The sequence below is a fragment of the Bos taurus genome, chromosome 15 (assembly GCF_002263795.3).
Source record: "Bos taurus isolate L1 Dominette 01449 registration number 42190680 breed Hereford chromosome 15, ARS-UCD2.0, whole genome shotgun sequence".
Taxonomy (NCBI): domain Eukaryota; kingdom Metazoa; phylum Chordata; class Mammalia; order Artiodactyla; family Bovidae; genus Bos; species Bos taurus.
In genome coordinates, this window is record NC_037342.1 from 66,412,203 (window position 1) to 66,436,162 (window position 23,960).

Consider the following 23,960-nt stretch of genomic DNA (forward strand, 5'->3'; position numbering starts at 1 on the left):
TAGCAGCATACACAGTGGATTTACACACATTGCAGGGTATCCCTTTCAGTCATTCAACAAATATGTACTGAGCACATACTAGGAGCCAGGTGCTACTCGGGGTATACTTCAGTGAGCAAAACATATAAAAACTCCTGTCCTCACATTCAACAGGGAAAATCGTTCCTGGCTTTTCCAAACAATCATTTGAAATATGCTTTTCTGGGAACAAAAGTAACATTTTCTTAATGTATAAAATTTAGTAAATGTAAAACATGTTTAGGAAATACAAAAAAATCCAACAGAAAATGATAATCACCATGCAACAATAATGTATGATTACTCACCACTGTATTGCCTTACATACAAGCACACGTGCGTGTTACTCTCCAAACTGGGTCACATTATGTATTCAGTTTTATATCCTACTTTTTTTTTTTTTTCTAGTTAGAGTGTATTACAAGCTTAGTCCATATTTCAGTTCAGTTAAGTCGCTCAATCGTGTCTGACTCTTTGCAAACCCATGGATTGCAGCACACCAGATCTCCCTGTCCATCACCAACTCCTAGAGTTTACTCAAACTCATGTCCATTGAGTCGGTGATGCTATCCAACCATCTCATCCTCTGGCGTCCCCTTCTCCTCCCGCCTTCAATCTTTCCCAGCATCAGAGTCTTTTCCAATGAGTCAGCTCTTCGCATCAGATGGCCAAAGTATTGGAGTTTCAGCTTCAACATCAGTTCTTCCAATGAATATTCAGGGCTGATTTCCTTTAGGATGGACTGGTTGGATCTCCTTGCAGTCCAAGGGACTCCCAAGAGCCTTTTCCAACACCACAGTTCAAAAGCATCAATTCTTTGGTGCTCAGCTTTCTTTATACTCCAATTCTTACATCCATACATGACTACTGGAAAACCATAGCCTTGACTAGATGGACCTTTGTTGGCAAAATAATGACTCTGCTTTTTAATATGCTGTCTAGGTTGGTCATAACTTTCCTTCCAAGGAGTAAGCGTCTTTTAATTTCATGGCTGCAGTCACCATCTGCAGTGATTTTAGAGTCCCCCCAAATAAAGTCTGCCTCTGTTCCCATTGTTTCTCCACCTCTTTGCCATGAAGTGGTGGGAACAGATGCCGAGATCTTGGTTTTCTGAATGTTGAGCTTTAAGCCAACTTTTTCACTCTCCTCTTTCACTTTCATCAAGAGGCTCTCTAGTTCTTTTTCGCTTTCTGCCATAAGCGTGGTATCATCTGCATATCTGAGGTTATTGATATTTCTCCTGGAAATCTTGATTCCAGCTTGTGCTTCCTCCAGCCCAGCATTTCTCATGATGTACTCTCCATATAAGTTAAATAAGCAGGGTGACAATATACAGCCTTGACGTACTCCTTTTCCTATTTGGAACCAGTCCATATTTGGGCTACTTGTAACAAAATACCTGAGTGACTTATAAACAACAGAAATGTCTTTATCATGGTTCTGGAAGCTGAGAAGTTCAAGATCAGTATGCCTGCAAACTGGTTGTCTGGTGAGAATCCGTTTCCTGATTCATAGACGGCATCATTTTGCTGTGTCCTCACCTGTAGGAAGGTGGGAGGGAGCTCTCTTGGAGCGTCTTACATAAGGGCACTAATCTCATCTGTCACAGCTCCACCCTCATGACCTAATCATCTCCCAAAGACCCACCTCCTAATACCATCACACTGGGGGTTAAGATTTCAACTTTTGAATTTTAAGGTGACAAATATTCAGACCATAACACAAGCTTTTCTCACACCATAAAATTATGATTTTTTACTAGCTGCATATTGTTCTAGCCTGTAGCAATACCAACTATTTAACCATTTTGGAACTAGTTTATATTTCAGTTGATTCCAAATTTTTACCAAACTCAGAAATGCCTTGAAAAACAATCTTATACATGAATCTTCAGCCACATCTCTGAATAGATGTTTAGAACATAATCAAAGAAGTGGGATTACTGATTCAAAGGGTGTGCAAATGTTCAGATTCTTGACAAATATTGCCAGGTTGCTTTCCAGGGTGTTAGCACCAATTTACATTCTCACCTGTATTTTGTGAGATGCCATTCTCCTGCCAATATTCAGTATGAGAATGTTTCTAATCTGTGCCAATTTGTTACACTGAAGAATGGCATTTCATTTTAAGACCGGTGCACTGCCTAAGTTGCTCAATAATTATTGGGATTTGCTTAAACCTGAGTTTTGATCCCAGCTCTGGCACGTTTTAACGAGATATGCAACCTCTCTAAACATCAGTTTTCTTTCCATCAAATGGTGATAGTTATTCTGACTTCTTGGGTATTGAGTGAATTAAATATATTCAGGTTTGTAAACTATTTAACACCGTGCCTGTCACAGAACAAATAAATGGTAGCTATTATCATAAGTGTTATTCACAACTTTAGAATTATCAACACATGAACCGTTCCGGCCTTTTTTCTTCCCTCTGTGTCTTAATGAAAATTTTGATTTTGCTCTACCACATTTCTTTCCCTTTAAATCTCCTCTGAAAGGGGGCTGCAATTTGGTGGGTGGGATGGGGGGGCTTTTGTTAATTAGAATTAGTACAAATGAGAGAAAAAAGTACAGTACAATCAGGCTGGTGGTGGCTGGACTTAGACGGGTGGTTCTGCTTCAGACTGTGGGCTGACTAAGCTTAGATCCAGACTGTGAATGGGTTCAGATCTGCCTCAAGTATCCCTGATTTGGGGCCTGTATGGAATGAGCAGAAAATACCCAGCTGTGTTCTTACGCTAGCTCACCAGAACAAACAAGGTCAAGTAAAACTTACAAGCGTATTTCACGCCTCTGCTCCAGTCACACGTGTGTATATAGTCGCTCAGTCATGCCCAACTCTTTGTGCCCCCATGGACTGTAGCCTACTGGGCTCCTCTGTCCATGGGATTTTCAGGCTAGAATTCTGGAGTGGGTTGCCATTCCCTACTCCAGGGGATCTTGCTGACCCAGGGATTGAACCTGAGTATCATTTGTTTCCTGCATCGCAGGCAGATTCTTTACCCACTGAGCCATCAGGGAAGCCCCTGCTCTAGTTACATCCGCTAATACTCCACTGGCCAAAGCGAGTCACCTGGCCCAGGCCAACATCAGTGTCGGGGAGAGGTCTCTTTCCCCACAGTTGGAAAGGGAAGGGAGCAAATATGTGCCGAACAAATGACCATAATGAATGTTTCCAGGAAATTTCAGGAGGAGGGTGCTAGACAGGGTGTTGTGTAGGGAAGCTGGGAGAAAAGAAAAGTGATCATGAGGCATGTTGGGTATGGGTGAGATTTCACAAATTAGAATTCTTTTAATTTCCAAAAGTCTTCAGTTAAGACCTTGTAGATTATTTTTTGTCTGTCTGGATTGGGCTTTATTAAATGGTACTTCCCCTTGGGACTGATCTTACGGTGTAGTGGCTAACATAATGTCACTTAACGGAAATAGTTACTATCTCTTTTACTGTCAACCTTACGTAGCTCTTCCTCTTTGCATATCTTGGAACTCTGAAGCATTTTCTGATGGTTCAGTTTCTTTTCCATCCACTGATAAAAAAGTGCATATTGGTTCAGTTGCTAAGTCATGTTTGACTCTTTGTGACCCGATGGACTGCAGCACACCAGGCCTGCCTATCCATCACCAATTCCTGGAGCTTGCTCAAACTCATGTCCGTCAAGTTGGTGATGCCAACTAACCATCTCATCCTCTGTCGTCCCCTTCTCCTCCTGCCTTCAATTTTCCCCAGCATCAGGGTCTTCTCCAATGAATCAGTTCTTCGCATCAGGTGGCCAAAGTATTGGAGTTTTAGCTTCAGCATCAGTCCTTCCAATGAATATTCCAAGATTGATTTCCTTTAGGATGGACTGGTTTGATCTCCTTGCAGTCCAAGAGACTCTCAAGAGTCTTCTCCAACACCACAGTTCAAAAGCATCAATTCTTCGGCACTCAGCTTTCTTTATAGTCCAACTCTCACATCCATACATGACCACTGGGAAAACCATAGCTTTGACTAGATGACCTTTGTCAGCAAGTAATGTCTCTGCTTTTTAGTATGCTGTCTAGGTTGGTCATAGCTTTTCTTCCAAAGTGCATGTAGGGACTTCCTAGTTGTAAATTACCAAGCAGAAGTACAGTCTTCAAAGAACGAGTATCAGATGCAGCATTGCCAACTCATCTAAAGCAGGGCAGACATCAAATTTAAGAAAACTTGGAAAGACGGTGCAAGGGTAGGGAATGGGAGCAACCAACTGGGTTTCAATCATGCCTCAGAAGCTAGAAATTTACTCACAGAACCTTCCAGTGAAATCAAATAGACAGTGAGCACAGGGTGTGATACTGGGGAGACAGAGCCCAAAGAGCTCTGAGTAGAACCGTGTCATTTTAGTGGCCTTTATTGTCTGTGTAAAAAGTTTCCCCTCACCTTCCTGGAGACCGTTTACCAGGAACCTGATCTCTGGGTTTGCTTAACTCTGAGGATGACTGGTACATTGCGTGCATAACGTTATCCCCACGTTCCCAGTAGGATAAGAACCCAGATAGTAAATTCATCCCAAATTTTAATTCTCATCCACTCTGATTCTAGGCAGGCCAGCTGCACACTGGCTGTATCAGCTCTGCTTCTTCATCTAAATGTTACATGCCTATAACTTTACCCAAATCATTTTTGCTTTGTTTCAGAGAAAGCCATGCTTTTGACCTCTTAAAAAAATCCAAGCCCAGAAGAATCATAGATCCTGTAGAGAATTACACTAAATAATTGGTCCACAGCCTTCCTAGTGCTGTGGGGTGGGGCGCTGGTACCCTCAGTATCCATTGGGCTTTCACTAGAATAATAGCAACTTTGTTGTTATTCTTAAATTGCTAAACTGTGTCTGACTCTTTGCCACCCCATGGACTGCCACTGGCCAGGCTCCTCTAACCATGGGATTCTCCAGGCAAGAATACTGGAGTGTGTTGCCATGCACTCCTCCAGGGGATCTACTCTACCCAGGGATCTAACCCGGGTCTTCTGCACCAGCAGGCAGATTTGTTTCCACTGAGCCACCAGGGAAGCTGAATAAGCAACTTGTACTTTTAAACACATAGTATCTTTGAGTTTTGGGGTTAGGGGATTGTCTCTCATTCTGTGTCTTTAAGTCATTCGAAGACATTTTTAAGAGTTTTTTAAAAATCTATGGCCAGATTGACTGTCTTCCTTATTTCCATAAAAAGCAGGGAGTGTGTTTATAAAATCTTCCCTGCTATTGTTTCTTCCTCCCTCCCACGCATCCGCAAATAGTTGCTTTTAAAAAACTCTTATGAAGTCCCATTTTAGGCAGTACTTTGACAAGGTTAAATGCTTTGACTCAGGAGTCGAATAAGGCAGGTTTGAGTCTTCAGCCATCTCCTAGCTCTGTGACCTTTACCTTTCTGTGTCTCAGCCTCTTCTTCTGAAAATGAAGAAAAGGACAGGACCTATCTGTGGAACGTAAGATGCCTGGCGTATCAGAAGCCTCATCACTTGCCCTCATCTGGGCTGTGGCTATAGCGGGCCACTTTGCTCACATTCTGGCTGGATCCCACCTCCAGCATCACTAAGCCTCTTGGTTTTGCTGCATTGAGAGCTTTTCCAAAGTGGGACAAGTGGGAAGCTCACATGGTTAACACAACCAACGAGGGACAGGAGTCCGTGCATAAATGTCTCATTTCCGAATTCAGAGTAATAATTTGAGGTGTGGTCTCCATGGATCCCAGAGGGTGCACACGAGGGGTGAGTCTCAGCTGCTCAGAGTGCTAACCAGCTCAACAAATACTCCTTGTATTGATTTCTGTCCCCTGTCATCCCTCTGGCCTCACTGCCTCCCTGCTTCCTGGGATCACCTCCCATGAAACCGCCTGGTCTGCGTCCTCGTCTCAAGCTCTGCTGTTTGGGGGAATCCCAACTAAGAAAACTCTCAGTAAGTGTCTACTTGTGGTTTTTATGGAAAAGTGTTTCTATTCTCAGGAAGACTAATTTTGGAACTCAAATTCAAGATGAATGTTGAGACATTTTTTGCCCTCATTTGATAGTTTATTTAAATCTAGAAACATACAAACTGATAAACATTGCCTCATTTGGTTACACATTTAGTAAACTCTGTGACATCAGATTGTTCCCCCCAGTACTGGAAGCTGGGTGGCTTCTATATTTCTCTTCCTTTTCTGCCACTTCTCACTATTGCCTTGGGGAGGAGCTGGGCACCTGGGGCGATGTGAGGGACACTCAGGAGACTCAGGGTGTTTATCCCAACAGTCAGCTCTCTGTACGGGTGTGTGCTGCCTGAATGTCAGCCCTGCTCCTCAAGATTAGCAGTAGGTTCTCCAGAGTGCTTTGCCCCAGCCTTTTTTGATCCCGGATACTGGCACTGGCAGGACAACTGAGCCGGAGGAAGATTCTAGCCAGTGACCAGAGAACATTTTTTTTTTCCTTCAGGGCAAAGCCAACTGGCCCACAACAGTATCAGCCTCCACTTTGGCTTCATTGGCCCCATGCTGAGAGAGCTGAGCCAACTGGCCTGTGCAGACAGCTTCTACCATTACCACGACCTGATCTTTCCCCCTTGGAAATTTTCATTGTAATTACTCTGGCGTTTCACCACTATCAGGCTCTTGGCTATGTGGCAGGGAGCTGAACCTTGTAGGTGGGTAGGCACACCTCTTTGGATGGGCTCATGTGGGTAAAAGTCCTCCAGCTGTGTGCTCCGTCACTCAGGAGTGTTTGACTCTTTGGCACCCCATGGACTGCAGTAGGCTTTCTTGTCCTTCACTGTCTCCTGGAGTTTGCTCAAATTCATGTCCATTAAGTCGGTGATACTATCTAACCATCCCATCCTCTGCCTCCCACTTCTCCTTTTGCCTTCACTGGTTCTCTTTTAAATTCAATCCCTTCCTGGTTTGGCCACAAGGGCATAGGCATTGCCAAGGTGATTTTATTATGTGTATCTTGGAATATATTGCCGTTTGTGTATGTAGTTCTGTTTTCTGGAATTATGACTTCTGGTAGAATTGGGGTTGATTTCTGGCTATCTATTGTTTTTCCAGCTGAAATGTTTTATTCCTTCACTTTGCCATTTCGTGAGGCTGAGTGAGGACACTCGTCCTGCTCTGGGAAGGTCATTTTAGAGGGTGTTACTGCTCTCAGCTTTTCCTCTTGCCCAGATGGCCATTGTGAGGTATGAGGCCAGAGGTGGATCACAGCTCTGACGGTCACTGATTGTAGCACTGCGGACTTATGGCTTGATTCTCTGAGCCTCTATTTCCTCACCTGTAAGGTGGAAATAAAGATAAGACAAAAGAGATCATGTGAATCAAAGTAGGAGGTGATCTAAGGTATTTGTTGAATTAGTAAATGTCAAAGTAACTTCTTGCCAGAGTTCCCAGCCTTAGGGAGAGCATGGTCTGATGGGGGAAATGACATATTAATGGTCAACTAAGATACAGGCTCATAAGTCTTACCAACAAGGAAAATACAAAGTGTTAAAAGAATACATGGGGATGAGGCTTAACTCAGTTTTGAGGGCTCATGGAGTGCTTCTTGGAGGAAGTGTAGGAAGATTTAGAGTTATTAGTGGTAATGTTAGTTATGATTAGTCAAGTGCTTACTATGTGCTAGGTAGTAAGCTGAGCACAACCTCATTTAAGTGTCATAATTGTATCCATCTCATGGGGTCTTAATCTCCCTTCTCCAGTTGAAGAAACCAGCTCAGAAAGGTTAAGTAACTTGCCCAAGGACACACAGCTAAAGTGGCATGTTCAGGCTTTGAAGCTAAGTTTGATCCTAGAAGCCTTGCTTTTAACCAGAGCACCTCTGTTCGTGCATGACCCAGCTTGAAACTGACCATTTGTGACTTCCTATTGTGCACAGGATAAAGACTACACTTCTTAACATGCCCCAGATCTCTTGCCCACTCCTCTGGTCTCGCCCTTACACCCCTCTCTGCCCTCAACCCCCATGACAGCCCCAGTAGCAGCTCATGAAAGATATATTCAGCTGAGAAGTCTGAGCTTGTCCTGTGGGGAATAGGGAGCCATGGAAATTTTAAGCAGATTGAATGGCAGCAAAACAAAACCCGAGAAGGCCAGTCAGAAGAAGGCTGAAGCAACTCAGGTTGAGGTGCAGGGGATCTGAATGAAGGGAGTGGCAGGAGGGTAGGAGAAGGGTGAGTTGTATTCAAGAGGCATTAAGTAGGTAGAATTTACAAATCTCAGTGACTGACATTGTTGGGGAAAAGTGAGTGAGAAGCCCAGCCTTATCCCCAGATTTATGGCTTAAATAACAAGGTAAAGGTGCCAGCTGGTCTTAAAGACCAATGCCTAACAGAAGCAAACAATACCTGTAATTCTACCGTGTTTTCATTACTTGCAGGTAGAAGGGTCCTGCTGCTGCTAAGTCACTTCAGTCGTGTCCGACTCTGTGTGACCCCATAGACGGCAGCCCACCAGGCTCCCCCGTCCCTGGGATTCTCCAGGCAAGAACACCGGAGTGGGTTGCCATTTCCTTCTCCAGTGCATGAAAGTGAAAAGTGAAAGTGAAGTAGATCAGTCGTGTCCCACTCTTAGCGACCCCATGGACTGCAGCCCACCAGGCTCCTCCATCCATGGGATTTTCCAGGCAAGAGTGAAAAAAAAAAAAATTCCCTTTCTTGTCCCTTTCATTCCTTCTCTTCCACTCTGGAGGTGGGAATTCACTGAAAGATGCACACACAAAAAATCCCTCTTCTCTACACCCCTGCCATCCAGAACTGAACTGCAAACCCACACGGCATCAGCTCCAGATCAGGCAATCAGACAGTGCCCCAAAATTAAGCTTTTAAACATTAAAATCAATCAAGCCCAAAGAATCTAACTTCAAGAGGTGTTTAAAAGAAGTAGGCTGAGGTGAACAGAGAAAAACAACGTAAATTATTAAAGCAGAGTTTTCATGGTGCAGGAAGAATGTTCCAATAATGTCAGTTTAAAAATGTAAATCTACTTACCTTCCAGATGATTTTTTTTTCCCAGTACTTGTGTTAAAGCACTGCTTACCTGTTTGTCTATGAAAGAGTCTGTTACTTAGGAAAGGAGATCATGGAAGCATTGTCTCCCATTTATCACTGAGTGAATATCTCCTATCACTTTTGGCTTGTTAGTTAATTACTGTATAAATTTCCCTACGGAAATCTTACTTTTCAGAACCCAAGCGCCAAATGTTCACAATGTTTAAAAAGACGCTTCCTTTCTTCTCTATTCATTTCCCTCCCTTCCTTCTTTTGGACCCTGTGGTGCATTTGTAATATTGAAATAATGACATTAAAATCACTTTTATCTCATTGACTTGGATGACCAGAATATAAGGTTAAGAAGGGTTGGGAACAAAATTATTTAGATGGAGAAACTGGGAGAAAAAAAGTTTCTCTCAAGTCAGTGATCTTCAAGTGAACTTACATTTAACAATGATGCCAGGAAAGCAGACATGTCGTGTGGTCATTCATCAGATAAAACATCTATTGTCAGTTACCTTGAAAAGAAATATGTTGTGAGCCCCAAATGCAAGCTACATGTGAAATTTTAAAATTTCCACATTAAAGTAGTAAGATACCAGTGGAGTTAATTTGAATATTATTTTATATAAACCTATACATCTAAATCCCTTATTTCAACCTATGGTCAGTGTAAATATTATTGAGATCTTTTACATTCTCTTTTGTACTGAACCTGAAATTCAGTTTGGCTTTTTACTTAGCTCCTATCATAATAGCCACATTTCAAGTGCTCAGTGTATCTACTTGGGGCTACAAGCAGCTAAAGGCTACCATATTGCACACCACAGGTCTATTGTATATAATTTAATGACAGTTTTCCCTCTCAAACTGATAGACCAAGAATAGATTTATACATTTAATAAATCTACCTTTTCCCCCCTTTCCAATTGAGAAAGGAAAAAAAAAAGTCTGTGATGAAAGCTGGCAACAAGGCCCAGTTAATAAATTTAAGGTTAAATTCTTTTTCATATAATTGTTCATTGGTTCCAGGCCTGATCACAAATGAAAAATAACTCTTTTAAGGATGTAGACAACTTCATTCAAGGGGCAGTAAAACTGAGACATTAAAATAAATAACAAGCTGCATGTTTTTTCTAAATGAGGGGTAAAATTTTCATCCTTTCAGATGGTACAAATTTTTCATTTATAAATGTCAGAAGATCTCTCTTCCTCAAGCTAGTGACTTTATTAAACATGAATTACAAGAACTGTGCTGGTTCCCAGCAGTATTTCTCTGTAGATTAGTCTGACAATTTAAAAATATATCTATACATTTGGCAGCTCTGGGATGACTTTAATTTCTAGCTGGGAGAACTCTCATACTCAGCATTTTTGGGGGTGTGGAAACTACTATAATTAGACACATCTAGAAAAGTTTTCTGGGACTTGAATTGTATTGCATAATAAATCAAGTTCCATTTGATGTGCTGAGCATTTCTACCTGTCTAGCCCCAAACCCAGTGAGCACATTACCTTTCAAGCTGCTCACACCTTCTAAGTTTTATGAATAAGATGTTGTTTTGCTATAGAAGGCAGCAAGGTTCAGAATGGTATTGTGGGAATCCTTTGGAATCAAAAGGATCTGGCTTCAAATCTTGGTTTACTTTGTGGGTTATTTTGGGCCAGTCACTTCTGCACCTCAGATTTCCCCATCTGTGCACAAGGCATCATAACATTCAACTCAGAGATTGCTGTGAAGATAGATGTGATCATAAATATACAATGTTTGATGCAGACACTTGGTTAATGACAATTCTCTCCTACTGCCTTCCTCAGGCTAATGGGTAAGTGAGATTCAATAATGCTGAATGTTCACAGACTCAGTGTTTACAGTAAGGCTTTTGTATTAGTTATCTGTTGGTCTATAACCGATTATCTCAAAATTTAGTGCCTTAAAACAACAAGCATATAATCTTCCAGTTATCCTGGGTCAGGAATCTGGGCACAGTTAGCTGGGTTCCTCTGTTTAAGGTCTCTCATGAAGTTGTAGCCAAGCAGTCAGCTAGGGTTGGATCTCATCTGAAGGCTTGACTGAGGGGAAGATTTGCCTCCAAGTTCAGTCATGTGGTTGTTGGCGGGATTCAGTTGTTGGTGGGTTCATTGGATTGAGGGTCTTAATACCTTACTAGCTGTCGCTAGAAGCCTTTACACTTCCTTGCCAATTGAATCTTTCCATAGTACAGTTTGGAAATTGGCAACTGGTGAGGGAGACAGGGAGAGAGAGAGAAAGAAACAGGAGCCTGAGTGTTGGTATGATCTAGGTGGCCCTAGTGGTAAAGAACCCACCTGCTGATGCAGGAGATGTAAGAGATGTGGGTTTGATCCCTGGGTCAGGAAGATATCTTGGAGAAGGGCATGGCAACCCCCTCCAGTATTCTTGCCTGGAGAATCCCATGGACAGAGGAGACTGGAGGGCTGTACTTCCTAGGGCCACCAAGAGTCAGACATGACTGAGTGAGCAAGTTTTGGAATACTTTGGCTGTATTCTCTTTGTTAGAACTGAGTCACTAGATCCAGCAACATTCAAGGGAGGGAATGACGTAAAAGTGTGAATTCCAGGAAGTAAGATCATTGAGGGCCATCTCAGAGGTTGCCTACTGCAGACATTCGAAGTTTTAACCTTCATGTTTCCTGGTATTACTTACCCCTCAAATGTAGGCCCTCAGCAAGTAATGCAAATAAGGGCTGAACAAATGAAGACTGAGTCAGAAACTGCTGAATGCCTCACATAGCCCTTATGATAAAGGACACTGTATTACATGTCAGTTTGATGTCTGTCTGTCTCCCCAGTTAGACTGTGAGCTCTGTGAGTACAAGGAAAGGTGTGTTCACAGCAGCAAACCAGAGTCCAGAACAGTGTTTGACACAGTTCTCTCTAAACAACTGTCAAATAAGTGAGGGAATCAGTGAGTCCTCCTGCTTCATGCAACAACCCCAGGAGGTGGGTAAAACTGTTACGCCCACTGCACAGGAAAATGGCACTCAGAGTAATTTGACTCTGAAAGACAGAGAAAGTGACTTTCTCAGCCTCACGGAGCTGGTAAGTGGGGGGACCGAGGGGCCCAGGTGTGTCACGCTGCTCCAAAGCCCTTGTGGAGTAGTTTACTTGACTGACGCGTCATGATAGTCGTGGTATGGGGGAGACAGCTCGCGTGGGCATACATTTCGGGAAGAGCGCAGTCATCTTCTTCCACCAGGCAGCCTCTCAGCCGGCAGATTCCAGCATCCACTCCGTGTGGAGGGGAACGAGCCTTCTGTGACTGTATCCTCAAGCGAATTTCTGTTTTCTTTACATCCCAGAAGGAACAAAAAGCAGATGAATGACAGGGAGAGCATAGAGCAGGAAGGATGGCGCCCATGTGAAACTGTGAGCCAAGGAAATAACTAAGGGAGGAAGGGAGCAAGGCCATCTACCTTGATTTTTATGAAGCGAATGTCTACTAGTTTCCGGTAAGCATTTTGTAAGTAGTTTCTCTCTGTCTCTCTGGTGTCCCGCGGCTCTTCCTCTGCTTGTTAGTTCTACCCACATCTTTACTCTTCCTGGAGTTAAAACCTTTTTTTAAAGTCTGAATGTGGCCTAAGTGCTTTGGAAAAAAGGTGATGATAATGACAGTAATTTCAGAATAAACCATGATAACAATAAAACAAACATTTGAGTGCTTACTAAGCAGCCATCAAAATTCAAAGTGTTTTCCAATTATGCAGTCATTTATAAGGTCCTATAGAATCATTGAGCCAATCCCCTGGATGGCTTTAAAGGCAGAAGTACTAGTTATCTACTGCTAAATAATCACCTGGAAGTCAGTGGTTTAAAACAACAATACATACTTATTATCTCTGATAGTTTCTGTAGATCAGGAATTTGGGAGTGGCTGGGTGGTTCCAGCTCAGGATTTCTTGCAATAGCCGGTCAGATATTGGTCCAGGCACAGTCATCTGAGGGCTTGATTGAGACTTAAGGTTCTGCTGCCAAGATGGTTCAGTCCAAGTTGGCAGGAAGCTCAGTCCCTCTCCCTGTGGGCCTATCCACAGGACTTTTTGAGTGTCCTCCCAACACAGTGGCTGACTTCATCCAGAGCAAGGGATCGGAGGGAGCAAGGAAGAAAGTGCTACGTCCTTTGTGATCCAGCCTTCAAGGGTACCCTCTGCCACTTCCACAATATCTACTGGTCACACGAGTCAGCCAGGCCAGTGTGGAAGGGATTATGGGAGGGGACTACAGAAAGCACAAATACCAAAAGCCAAGGATCTCTGAGTGCCATCGTGGAGACTGGCTACCACAGCAGCTGCCTTGTAGTGTGAACCATAACCACAAGCACACCAGCATCTACTTTTTCTTGAGCAATTATTATGGGCAAGGTACTGTGCAGAAGACTTCACATAGCTCACTGAATCCTGACAGCAACCCTAAGATCTAGGTTGTCTTATTATTCCCATTTTACAGATAAGGTAACTAAAGCTCAGAGAGTCTAATCATTTGCCCAAAGTCACAGACTAGGAAGAGAACTGGAGCACAGGTAAGAAGAAGCTTATTCACTGGAGGGAATGATGCTGAAGCTGAAGCTTCAATACTCTGGCCACCTGATGCGAAGAGCCAATTCACTGGAAGAGACCTTGATGCTGGGAAAGATTGAGGACAAGAGGAGAAGGGGATGACAGAGAATGAGATGGTTGGATGGCATCATTGACTCAATGCACATGAGTTTGAGCAAACTTCAGGAGACAGTGAAGGACAGAGAGGCCTGGCAAATTGCAGCTCATGGGATCACCAAGAATCAAACATGACTTAGCGACTGAACAATGAAGAAGAAGCTGAGCTCAAGTCTAGTTTGTGCTATTTTCATGTGTGATGTGGCTGGAGCTGCTGTGAGGAGTTGATGAGAAAAAGCATGAGAACTATAGATCATTCTACCAAAGACCACAGTGAGACAAAACTCTTCCCTTCTTTAACAATGTGAAGCCATGTTTGAAGCACACATCCAAGCTCAGAGTGTCTCATTTTTGGTAAATAAGAGCCATGAAGCACTCTGATTTTTATTTTTATGAAACCAAACCAACTGAAAAAAAAGACTTGGGATTGGCTCCCTGAGATCTGAACAATTAGCAGTGGATCCTATTACATTTTCCGGAAGCTGAGGGTCCTGTGCTTTTGACAGAATTCCAAAGAACTGGCAGAAAAGGCAGAGGAACCAGAGATCAAATTGCCAACATCCATTGGATCATAGAAAAAGCAAGAGAGTTCCAGAAAAAACATCTACTTCTGCTTTATTAACTACAACAAAGCCTTTGACTGTGTGGATCACAACAAACTGTGGAAAATTCTTCAAGAGATGGGAATACCAGACCACCTTATGTGCCTCTTGAGAAATCTTATGCAGGTTAAGAAGCAACAGTTAGAACCGGACATGGAACAACGAACTGGTTCCAAACAGGGAAAGGAGTACATCAAGGCTGTATATTGTCACCCTGCTTATTTAATTTATATGCAGAGTACATCAGACTGCTTCCAAATAGGAAAAGGAGTAGTCAAGGCTGTATATTGTCACCCTGCTTATTTAACTTATATGTAGAGTACATCATGAGAAGCGCTGGGCTGGATGAAGCACAAGTTGGAATCAAGATTGCCGGGAGAAATATCAATAACCTCAGATATGCAGATGACACCACCATTATGACAGAAAGTGAAGAGGAACTAAAAAGCCTCTTGATGAAAGTGAAAGAAGAGAGTGAAAAAGTTAGCTTAAAGCTCAACATTCAGAAAACGAAGATCATGGCACCTGGTCCTATCACTTCATGGGAAATAGATGGGGAAACAGTGGAAACAGTGTCAGACTTTATTTTTTTGGGCTCCAAAATCACTGCAGATGGTGATTGCAGCCATGAAATTAAAAGACACTTACTCCTTGGAAGGAAAGTTATGACCAACCTAGAGAGCATATTGAAAAGCAGAGACATTACTTTGCCAACAAAGGTCCATCTAGTCAAGGCTATGGTTTTTCCAGTGGTCATGTATGGATGTGAGAGTTGGACCATGAAGAAAGCTGAGTGCTTAAGAATTGATGCTTTTGAACTGTGGTGTTGGAGAAGACTCTTGAGAGTCCCTTGGACTGCAAGGAGATCCAACCAGTCCATTCTGAAGGGGATCAGCCCTGGGTGTTCTTTGGAAGGAATGATGCTAAAGCTGAAACTCCAGTACTTTGGCCACCTCATGCAAAGAGTTGACTCATTGGAAAAGACTCTGATGCTGGGAGGGATTGGGGGCAGGAGGAGAAGGGGACGACAGAGGATGAGATGGCTGGATGGCATCACCGACTCGATGGATGTGAGTCTGAGTGAACTCTGGGAGTTGGTGATGGACAGGGAGGCCTGGCGTGCTGCAATTCATGGGGTAGCAAAGAGTCGGACACGACTGAGCGACTGAACTGAACTGAACTGTACATCATGTGAAATGCTGGGCTGGATGAAGCACAAGCTGGAATCAAGATTGCCAGAGAAATATCAATAACCTCAGATATGCAGATGACACCACCCTTGTGGCAGAAAGCAAAGAGGAATTAAAGAGCCTCTTGATAAAAGTGAAAGTGGAGAGTGAAAAAGCTGGTTTGAAACTCAACATTCAAAAAACTAAGATCATGGCATCCAGTCCCATCACTTCATGGCAAATAGATGGGCAAACAGTGACGGACTTTATTTTGGGGGGCTCCAAAATCATTGCAGATGGTGACTGCAGCCGTGAAATTAAAAGACATTTGCTCCTTGGAAGAAAAGCCATGACCAATCTAGACAGCATATTAAAAAGCAGAGACATTACTTTGCCGACAAAGGTATGTCTTGTCAAAGCTATGGTTTTTCGAGTAGTCATGTATGTATGTAAGAGTTGGACCATAAGGAAAGCTGAGTGCCGAAGAACTGATGCTTTTGAACTGTGGTGTTGGAGAAGACTCTTGAGAGTGCCTTGGACTGCAAGGAGATCCAACCAGTCCATCCTAAAGGAAATCAGTCCTGAATATTCATTGGAAAGACTGATGCTGAAGCTGAAACTCCAACACTTTGGCCACCTGATGCGAAAAACGGACTCATTTGAAAAGACCCTGATACTGGAAAAGATTGAAGGTGGGAGGAGAGGGGGACGACAGAGGATGAGATGGTTAGATGGCATCACTGACTCGATGGAAATGAGTTTGAGCAAGCTCTGGGAGTTGGTGAAGGACAGGGAAGCCTGGCATGCTCCAGTCCATGGGGGTCACAAAGAGTTGGACACGACTGAATAACTGAATTGAACTAAACAGCTTAAACGGTGGGGAGGCTGAGAGTGTTTCAATAGAAGTATAAAAACAACATGGAATGTAAAGAGGGCTTTACATAGTTGGAATGGTCTCAAAGACATTAATATATTTAAAAGAAATGTGTGTGCATGTGTGTGTGGCGGGGGCAGGGGGAGAGGGGAGAGAGAGAAATTGAGACAGAGACAGAGAGGCAGGAAGTAAACCAGGCACTTACAGAGTTGAAGCTCAAGTGCCCAGAGGAACACAGGGAAATAAGAAAGATGGTACTGGGTCAGGTCCATTCCTCCTTCCATATTTCTAATATTTGGAGGCAAATGAACGGCTGTAGGAGAAATTATTTGCCTTCTTCTGTATCATTATCAGAGGTCAGAGGCTTCATTCCAACACACTTCCTGGGAAAATGTATGTACTCATACACACTTGAAATTTGCATAAAACATTGGGGGTTTTAAAATTCTCTGAAGCCCATGAGATGAGCACCCTAGTCCTTGTGGACCCCAGAAGAAAACCCCCAGAGGCTAAATGTTTTGGAGAATTTGTTTGTGTTTTCCATATTTAACGAAGTACTTTGTAATATGGAACTTGCTCAACTTGCCTATATGGCATCACATTTTCTCATTACCTTGAACCATTGTTGTTATTTTTAAAATTTTGACCTGATCCACTTTAACCTTTATATTTCCAGCCTAGAGCAGATAATTAAAATGCAAAGACACTGAATCTCAGTATCTTCTGTGGTTTCTCCCGTTCATCTCAAATCTAATGTGGGTATCCCATCTACAACTTCTCTTACCTAGCAGTTCCGGCACCCATGCCCTCCCAGCTCCTTCAAACAGGTATGGTTTATACACAGTAAAATGCACTTGCTTTAGGTGTGGGTTTTAGGGATGTAGTTCTCTAAGTTTTCACAAACGCATAAAGTTATGTATGTCTTGTATACAACAATAGCCACCACCACTGCTGCTAAGTCACTTCAGTCGTGTCCGACTCTGTGTGACCCCATAGACGGCAGCCCACCAGGCTCCCCTGTCCCTGGGATTCTCCAGGCAAGAACACCAGAGTGGGTTGCCATTTCCTTCTCCAGTGCATGAAAGTGAGAAGTGAAAGTGAAGTTGCTCAGTCGTGTCCGACTCTTAGCAACCCCATGGACTGCAGCCTTCCAGGCTCCTCCATCCATGGGATTTTCCAGGCAAGAGTACTGGAGTGGGGTGCCATTGCCACCACCACTACCATAATCAAATTGAGAACAGTCTCACTGCTCCACAATGTTCCCTTGTGACCCTTTGCACTGGTCCTTCCCCAGGCCAGATCCTGGTGTCTGCTGAGCTGATTTTGGTCCCTATGGCTTTGCTTCCCTCCCTGTCCTCATCCCTCATGTCTTATAAATGGAGTCATACAGAATGCCCCCTTGGAGCCTGGATTCTTTCTCCTAGCACACTTCTGAGATTCATTCATGTTGAGCCACTTGTGACTTTGTCGGTAAAGAACCTGCCTGCAGTACAGGAGACCCGGGGTTCAATCCCTGAGTCAGGAAGATCCCCTGGAGCAGGAAATGGCAACTCACTTCAGTGTTCCTGCCTGGAGAACTGTTTGGACAGAGAACCGTATAGCCTGGAGGGCTACAATCCACTGGGTCCCAAGAGTTGGACACGACTGAGTGACCAAAGCAGCAGCACCTGTTGCTTCATTAAGTGACAGGACACAATTTCTTTATCCATTTCTCAGTTAATGGATATTTCCAGTTTGGGGTGATGACTTGCATTTTTTCTTGCTTTTTTTTTCTGGAGAAGGAAGGGGCTGGAGAGTGGACACCGAAAGCGTCATTGATTCTTCCTCCGTCTAAATCCTCTGGCAATTGTCACCAGTGCTGTCTTGGAGCCCCAACTGCACTGGAGCAGCTGTTCTTTTTGTATTTGGGCTTCTACTTTCACATTTACTTTCCTTTTCTGCAAACTGGGGCCCCAAAGTCCCTTGGTCTAGGCAGACAAGATCCAGAGGAAATAAAGCACAGGCTAAAGCTGTGTGCCTACTCCACTTGTGGTTCACCATCAGTTTCCAAATCACCTGAAAGCTTCTTAGAAAAGCAGAATCGCAGGCCCCACCCAATACTTACTGAGTCCGAGTCCAGGTGCGTCGGATGCATTTGAAAAGTTTGAGAAGCACTCCTCGTATTCCATATTGCTACTAAAAATAATACATACATACATACATATATATATATTTTTTCTTTCTCATAACATTTGGCCAATTCTTTCAACTTCTTTCCTTCCCTGGAGTAAACTCATTCTGTAGTTAGTTCTGTAAAGAATTCAAGTTTGGGACTTGAGGAGGTGGTGAGCGCTGCATCCTCGAAGGATGGAGGAACAGAAGTGGGAGGAAAAAGAGAAAGAGAAGGCGAGGACCGGGCCTGGACTGTTACATCCTCGCAGCCAGAGGGGGTTGATGGCGAGCGGCCGCCAGGGCCGGACCCTCCGTGGCCCCCTTGGCGGCCTCTCTGAGCCTGGACAACCGGGGCAGGACGCGGGCGGCGCGCGGCCCGGATGCTCGCGAAAACTTCGCAGAGCGGGGCCAGGCTGGCCAGGCTGAGAGGGCGGGGCGGGCGGGAGGCGGGACCGCGGGGGCGGGGCCGGCGCCGCGAGGGGCGGGGTCGTCGCCGAGGCCGCGGGGGCAGCGACGGCGCCGGGCAGCGGGAGCGGCGGCCGCGCCATGTGGCTGCTGGGGCCGCTGTGCCTGCTGCTGAGCAGCGCCGCGGGTGAGTCGGGGGGCGTCCGGAGAACTTTCTGAGGGGCGCGGGGCGCGGCGGCGGGGCTGCGATCGTGCCCCCTCCCCTTGCCCGGGCTGCGTCTCCAGGCGCGGGTGTGCACAGAGGGCGGACCCCGGCGCCGGGCTGGCCGGGACCCCGGCGAGGGGCCGCGGCGGGGTGCGCGCCGTCCTATTGTGTGGGCGTGCGCGCCGGCTTGTGCTGTGTGGTGTGTGCACGGGCGGGGCTTTGTGTGCAGTCCGGCTCTGGGGAGCCCGGCAGCTGCCCCGATTGGGCGTAGCTGGAGAGTTCGTGTGTGTGTGTGTGTGTGTGTGTGTGTGTGTGTGTGTTGTGTGTTGTGTAGAAGAAAGGAAGAAGGGTGGGGAGAGGAGAGAACGCTTCCCTGATCCCAGCATCCCAGACGCGGGGTGCTGGGTGCTGCGATAGCCTCCCCAGGGCCCCTTTGGGTCTTGTGTGCACCCCCGTGCGTCAGTTTCCTACCTGGTCCGCCGGGCGGGTGGTATCGCCCTTCCCATCCATTCCTCCCTGGGACTGTTTGGTTTAAGCAAAGGGAGATGAAGCAGGGCCGGACCTGGGAATTATTCATCTTTCCCACTGATTCTGGGAGCAGGACATTTATTTAAATCATCTGATCACCCCCACTCACCTTACGGTGGACGCCCTGTCCGGCAAGATGCCCTGGGAGAGGGCACGGGGTTCATCTGCCACCCTTTGAACCTGGCATCGCCTTTAGCGTGTGCACCCTGAGGTCTTCAGGAGCAGCGTGACGTTCTCTGGAACTTTTCTGCTGATGTGGGCACGCTCCAGATTCCAGCCCGGAGCTGTTCCCCTGCCCCTGCCCTCTGGTCACAGCTGTCAGCTGCCCCCTCCAAGGGTCGGCAGGCCCTTGACCCCCCCATAGTTATTTCTGGGCAGCTGGTGCACGGGAAAGTAGATGGCAGGGCAGCGTGAACTTTCTGAAGTTGGTGCCATCTACATGTCTAATTCATGCTCGATTCCCCCACATACTTCTAGCTACTTGAGGTGGAAGTATCTTTGGGGGTGTATTTGTTGGGGAAGTTGAGCCTCACTTAATTCCAGGCTTCCCCCTCCCTGCCAGATGTGCACTAGGAAAGACAAACCCTCCTCCTTGTTTGGAGTCCCTGGTCCTGGCCATCCTGAGAATCCACTGGGTAGCCTTCCCCCACTCTAAGACCTATGACATCATCCCCACTCCTCTGAGACTCCCGCTTAGATGTCTGTGGGTTTTCTGCGGCTTCTAGGGAGGGTGGAATGCTGGTGGCTGCTGTGGATTTTTAACCAGGTGTGGGTCAGAGTGTCCTGTTTGTCCTGAACTACTCAGCCACCCCAGGGAGAGGGTTTCCAGGGGGCGTTGGCAGTCACAGGTAGGGACGAGTGATTATTTGGAGGCTGTTAGAACTGGGAGGTTTCCTGGACATCTCAGACACAAAGACCTGCCTAGATTCATGCTTTCTATTTGCATTGACCTGGTGTGTCCCCTGATAAAACCCAAGTAGGACAGTCCAGAAGCCAGGTCTTGTGCATGTCCTCAGGGAACTGCCTGCGGCCCAGTAGAAACTGTTATTTATTGCATCTCCCAGTTAGTACTGGGTGGCTTTCGTTGAGTCTTCATGACTGTAAAAATAGCTGTACAGTTAATTTTGTCTTTCTCTGGTCAGCACTGGTTAATATGTGTGTACGTGTAAAATAGGGCTAAAATAAGTAGAATAGTCAGAGTGGGTTTGAGCAAACTCCAGGAGATAGTGAAGGACAGGGAAATCTGGTGTGCTACAATCCATGGGGTTCAAAGAGTTGGACACGACTGAACAACAGTCATAGTGGGGAGGGAAGGATGGGGGGTGGTAGTTACAAAACACCTAGCTGTCCCAACTGGTGGTTTTCTGTTATCCGTGTTTCTTGGGCTTGTGTGGTTTTGACTCACCTTTACAGTGAGTTGCTAGTTTAGAAACCTCTAGGCAGGTTGAAGTGTGTGCATTTTTCCTGTTATATTAAGTATCACCCTTCTAGAAGGGATTTCACTTTGCCCTAACTTGTCACCGGAGAACAGGGCCGGTCACGTCTCCTGAAGCCTATATGGTAGGTCAATTCGTAGTGGGCCAAAGACCCTGTCCTTCTGTCCCATATCCTCCACCTCCATGCTCTTTTGGGAAGTTGATCGAACAAGAAAGATGATAAATGCCAGTGCTTTGGCACTTTGGATTTCTTTCTCCCTTTGATAGTCTGTGAAGAAACTCGGGGTCAGAGCGGAGCCCTAGTCTGAGTTTCAGGTCTTTGTAGGACTGGAAGGACACCGACATTTCAACAGCAATCTGGAGGCCTCTATTTTTCAGGAATCTTCTCAGACACCTTTGCATGCATGTGTATATTTTTTCCTTCCTTTGTTTTTACTGTTTGTGTTAGGGAAGTGAAGCATCGATTTCGACCGTTATTATTTTTTAATGTATCCGGTGAGAAAGGCTCAGGCTGTTTGAGGTCCAGCTTTCCTTGCCGAGGTGGGCTCAGTGGGTTTAAATGCGTGGATGCTGAAGGATGTCTAATGGTGGGCAGGCCTTGTGGGGGTTAGACGGTTCACCTCCTTATTGGTTGACCTTTTAGGAACTCCCTGACCTTTTCTACCTGTCCGTGAAAAGGCTTGATTTCCCCCGTGTGTACCCAGGAGTGTGGGTGTTGACCTTTTCTTTTGGAGCGATCTGCTTAGTGATGTGAGCAGGTGGGTTTTATTATTATTATTATTTTTAAACGAACTGAGTGGCTTTGTGCAGCCTAGGCCCGTCGATGAGGCTGTGTGCAGCAAGTACAAATAAACACACCTTGTTGCTTTTCGTCTTCAAAGAGACGGATGAAGGCTCCCTGCTGGGGTGCGAGGTGTTTTTTCCTGACAGTCCACTTCGGCCTTTACCTTTGTGATAAGTGACGGAGAGGCACAGGATGTGAGCCAGGAGCAGAGGGAGGGCCTCCAAGACTGGTCTAGGTGTCTCGCTGCCAAGGTCACCAGAAGAACTTGAAAGTGGGTTTGTATCGTCTTCTTTGTGAAAGGGTTTAGAGAACTGGGAATTAGGAGAGTTTCTAATCAAATAATCTACGAAAGTCATGGCCTTTTCCACCTTCCCCTTTTTCACGGGAAAGGAGAGAATAGGGAACCCAGTATCTATGGACCCTCATCTCCTACGGGTGAGATGCTTTGCTCGCCCTTGAAACACGTGATTCCGTTGAGTTTTTCCAACGATATTGTGTGACAGGAAGTCATTTTGTGGTCCGTGAAAGATTATCCGTACCCAGGGTGCCAGATTCTGACTCGAGTTTCTCTCTAGGCCCCCAGTCTGGGCTTTCCGCCCTATTTCCGGGCATCCTTCCATGCCTTTCCCCCTACGTGCTTTTGTGAATTAACAATCCATGAGTTTGTTTCCATAAACAGCCCCCCTTCCCAAATCTGTTCACTTTGCAGTCACAGCAGTTGGTATTTGTGGTAAATACATAAAAATAAATCCCAGGCCTTGAGTAAAGATAGAACTTTCAAAATAGCGCCCATATTTTTGCTCTGTGCATGGGAGAGGCATGTCTGGCAGGAGATACCACTGGACATGGTTCCATTTCTTGACCCGAGGTGTAGTTACATGGGGGTTTGTTTTCATTCATTAAATTCTATATTTACCTTTCCCCTCTTTTCTTACATGTTTATGGTATTTTACAGTTAAAAAATGGAAGACAAGTCAGAGTGATGGAACTGGTTTTAGCTATGAGAGAGCCCTGGGGGAAAATCTGTTTTTGGTTGTGGAGTTATCTTGTTTGTTCTTTTTCCCTCTTTCTCTCTTTGGAATATTTTGGAAATGCATGGGCCGTCCTAACTGTACAGCTATTTTTGCCTCAGCATCTACCTAACAACTGGGGAGGTTTTTAAACATGGCTGCTCCTGTGTGTGTGTTGCTTTTATTGTAATTGTTGTGAAAGAATCTACCTTTTGGGTCTTAAGAGTGCCCTTAAAACGTCTGCTGGGAGAAGAGCCAGGTACTCTGAGGATACAGGATTTGCCTGTCATATGCATTTGATGTTTGATATTGCTCACAGGTTAAGTAAACTTTTGGTGGCTTAGCTGGTAAAGCGTCCGACTGCCATGCAGGAGACCCGGGTTTGACCCCTGGGTTGGGAAGATCCCCTGGAGAAGGGAATGGCTACCCACTTCAGTTCTTGCCTGGAGAATCCCATAGATAGAGGAACCTGGTGGGCTACAGACCATGGGGTTGCAAAGAGTTGGACACAACTGAGCAACTAAGCGCACACACACACACACACACAGGACAAGTAGACTTGTGTGACAGGATAACTGCCCGGTCAGAGGGATGGCAAATATCTATTTCAGATAGGATGGTTAGGGTTTCGGAGATGGCTGCAGGGCTGGGGTTTATGGGGAAGCATCTCTCAGCCTGGCGCTGTTGGCGTTGGGACTGGAGGGCTCCTTGTTGTGGGGGGCTGTCCTTTGTATTGTAGCTTGTTTACAGCACCACTGGTCTTTGGTGCCAGAAGCAGCCTCCTTCTCCCTGCCCCCCTGAGTTGTGACAACCAACAATGTCTCCAGCCGTTCCCACATTTCCCTTGAGAATCAGCCCAGCTTGAGCACCCCAGTTGCGAACCCTGGGTCTGGTGTGAGCATTCCCCACCTTGCCATACATCTGGAGCATTCTTACTGCTCATCCAGAAGTGTCTCCCAGATACAGCAATTCAGAGAGGTTTTCTCCTCCCAAGGGTCTCTTCATCATCAGGTTTCTGCTTTCTGTTTCTGCAACCCCACAAGTTCAATGTGAAAATAGGTTTTATCTAGAAATAGCCTCAGCCCTGACCTTTCGCTCCTGCTTCTTGC

The 23,960-nt window shown here is 45.3% G+C and overlaps 1 protein-coding gene and 1 long non-coding RNA gene across 2 annotated transcripts in view; one reads left to right on the forward strand and one right to left on the reverse strand.

Annotated features, from left to right (window-relative positions):
• Nucleotides 1–5,915: 5,915 nt before the first annotated feature.
• On the reverse strand, nt 5,916–18,858 carry LOC104974303 (uncharacterized). The gene is made up of 3 exons (XR_003029502.2): nt 18,437–18,858; nt 9,441–9,513; nt 5,916–7,281 (listed from the first exon to the last, which is right to left on the reverse strand). It is a non-coding gene; the product is annotated as an uncharacterized lncRNA (long non-coding RNA).
• Nucleotides 18,859–19,029: 171 nt separating this feature from the next.
• Nucleotides 19,030–23,960, forward strand: part of LDLRAD3 (low density lipoprotein receptor class A domain containing 3) — a 271,800-nt gene continuing 266,869 nt past the window's right edge. The window contains exon 1 of the mRNA NM_001192619.1: nt 19,030–19,075. Within this exon, the coding sequence (NP_001179548.1) occupies nt 19,030–19,075 (46 nt within the window). The remainder of the gene's footprint in view (nt 19,076–23,960) is intronic.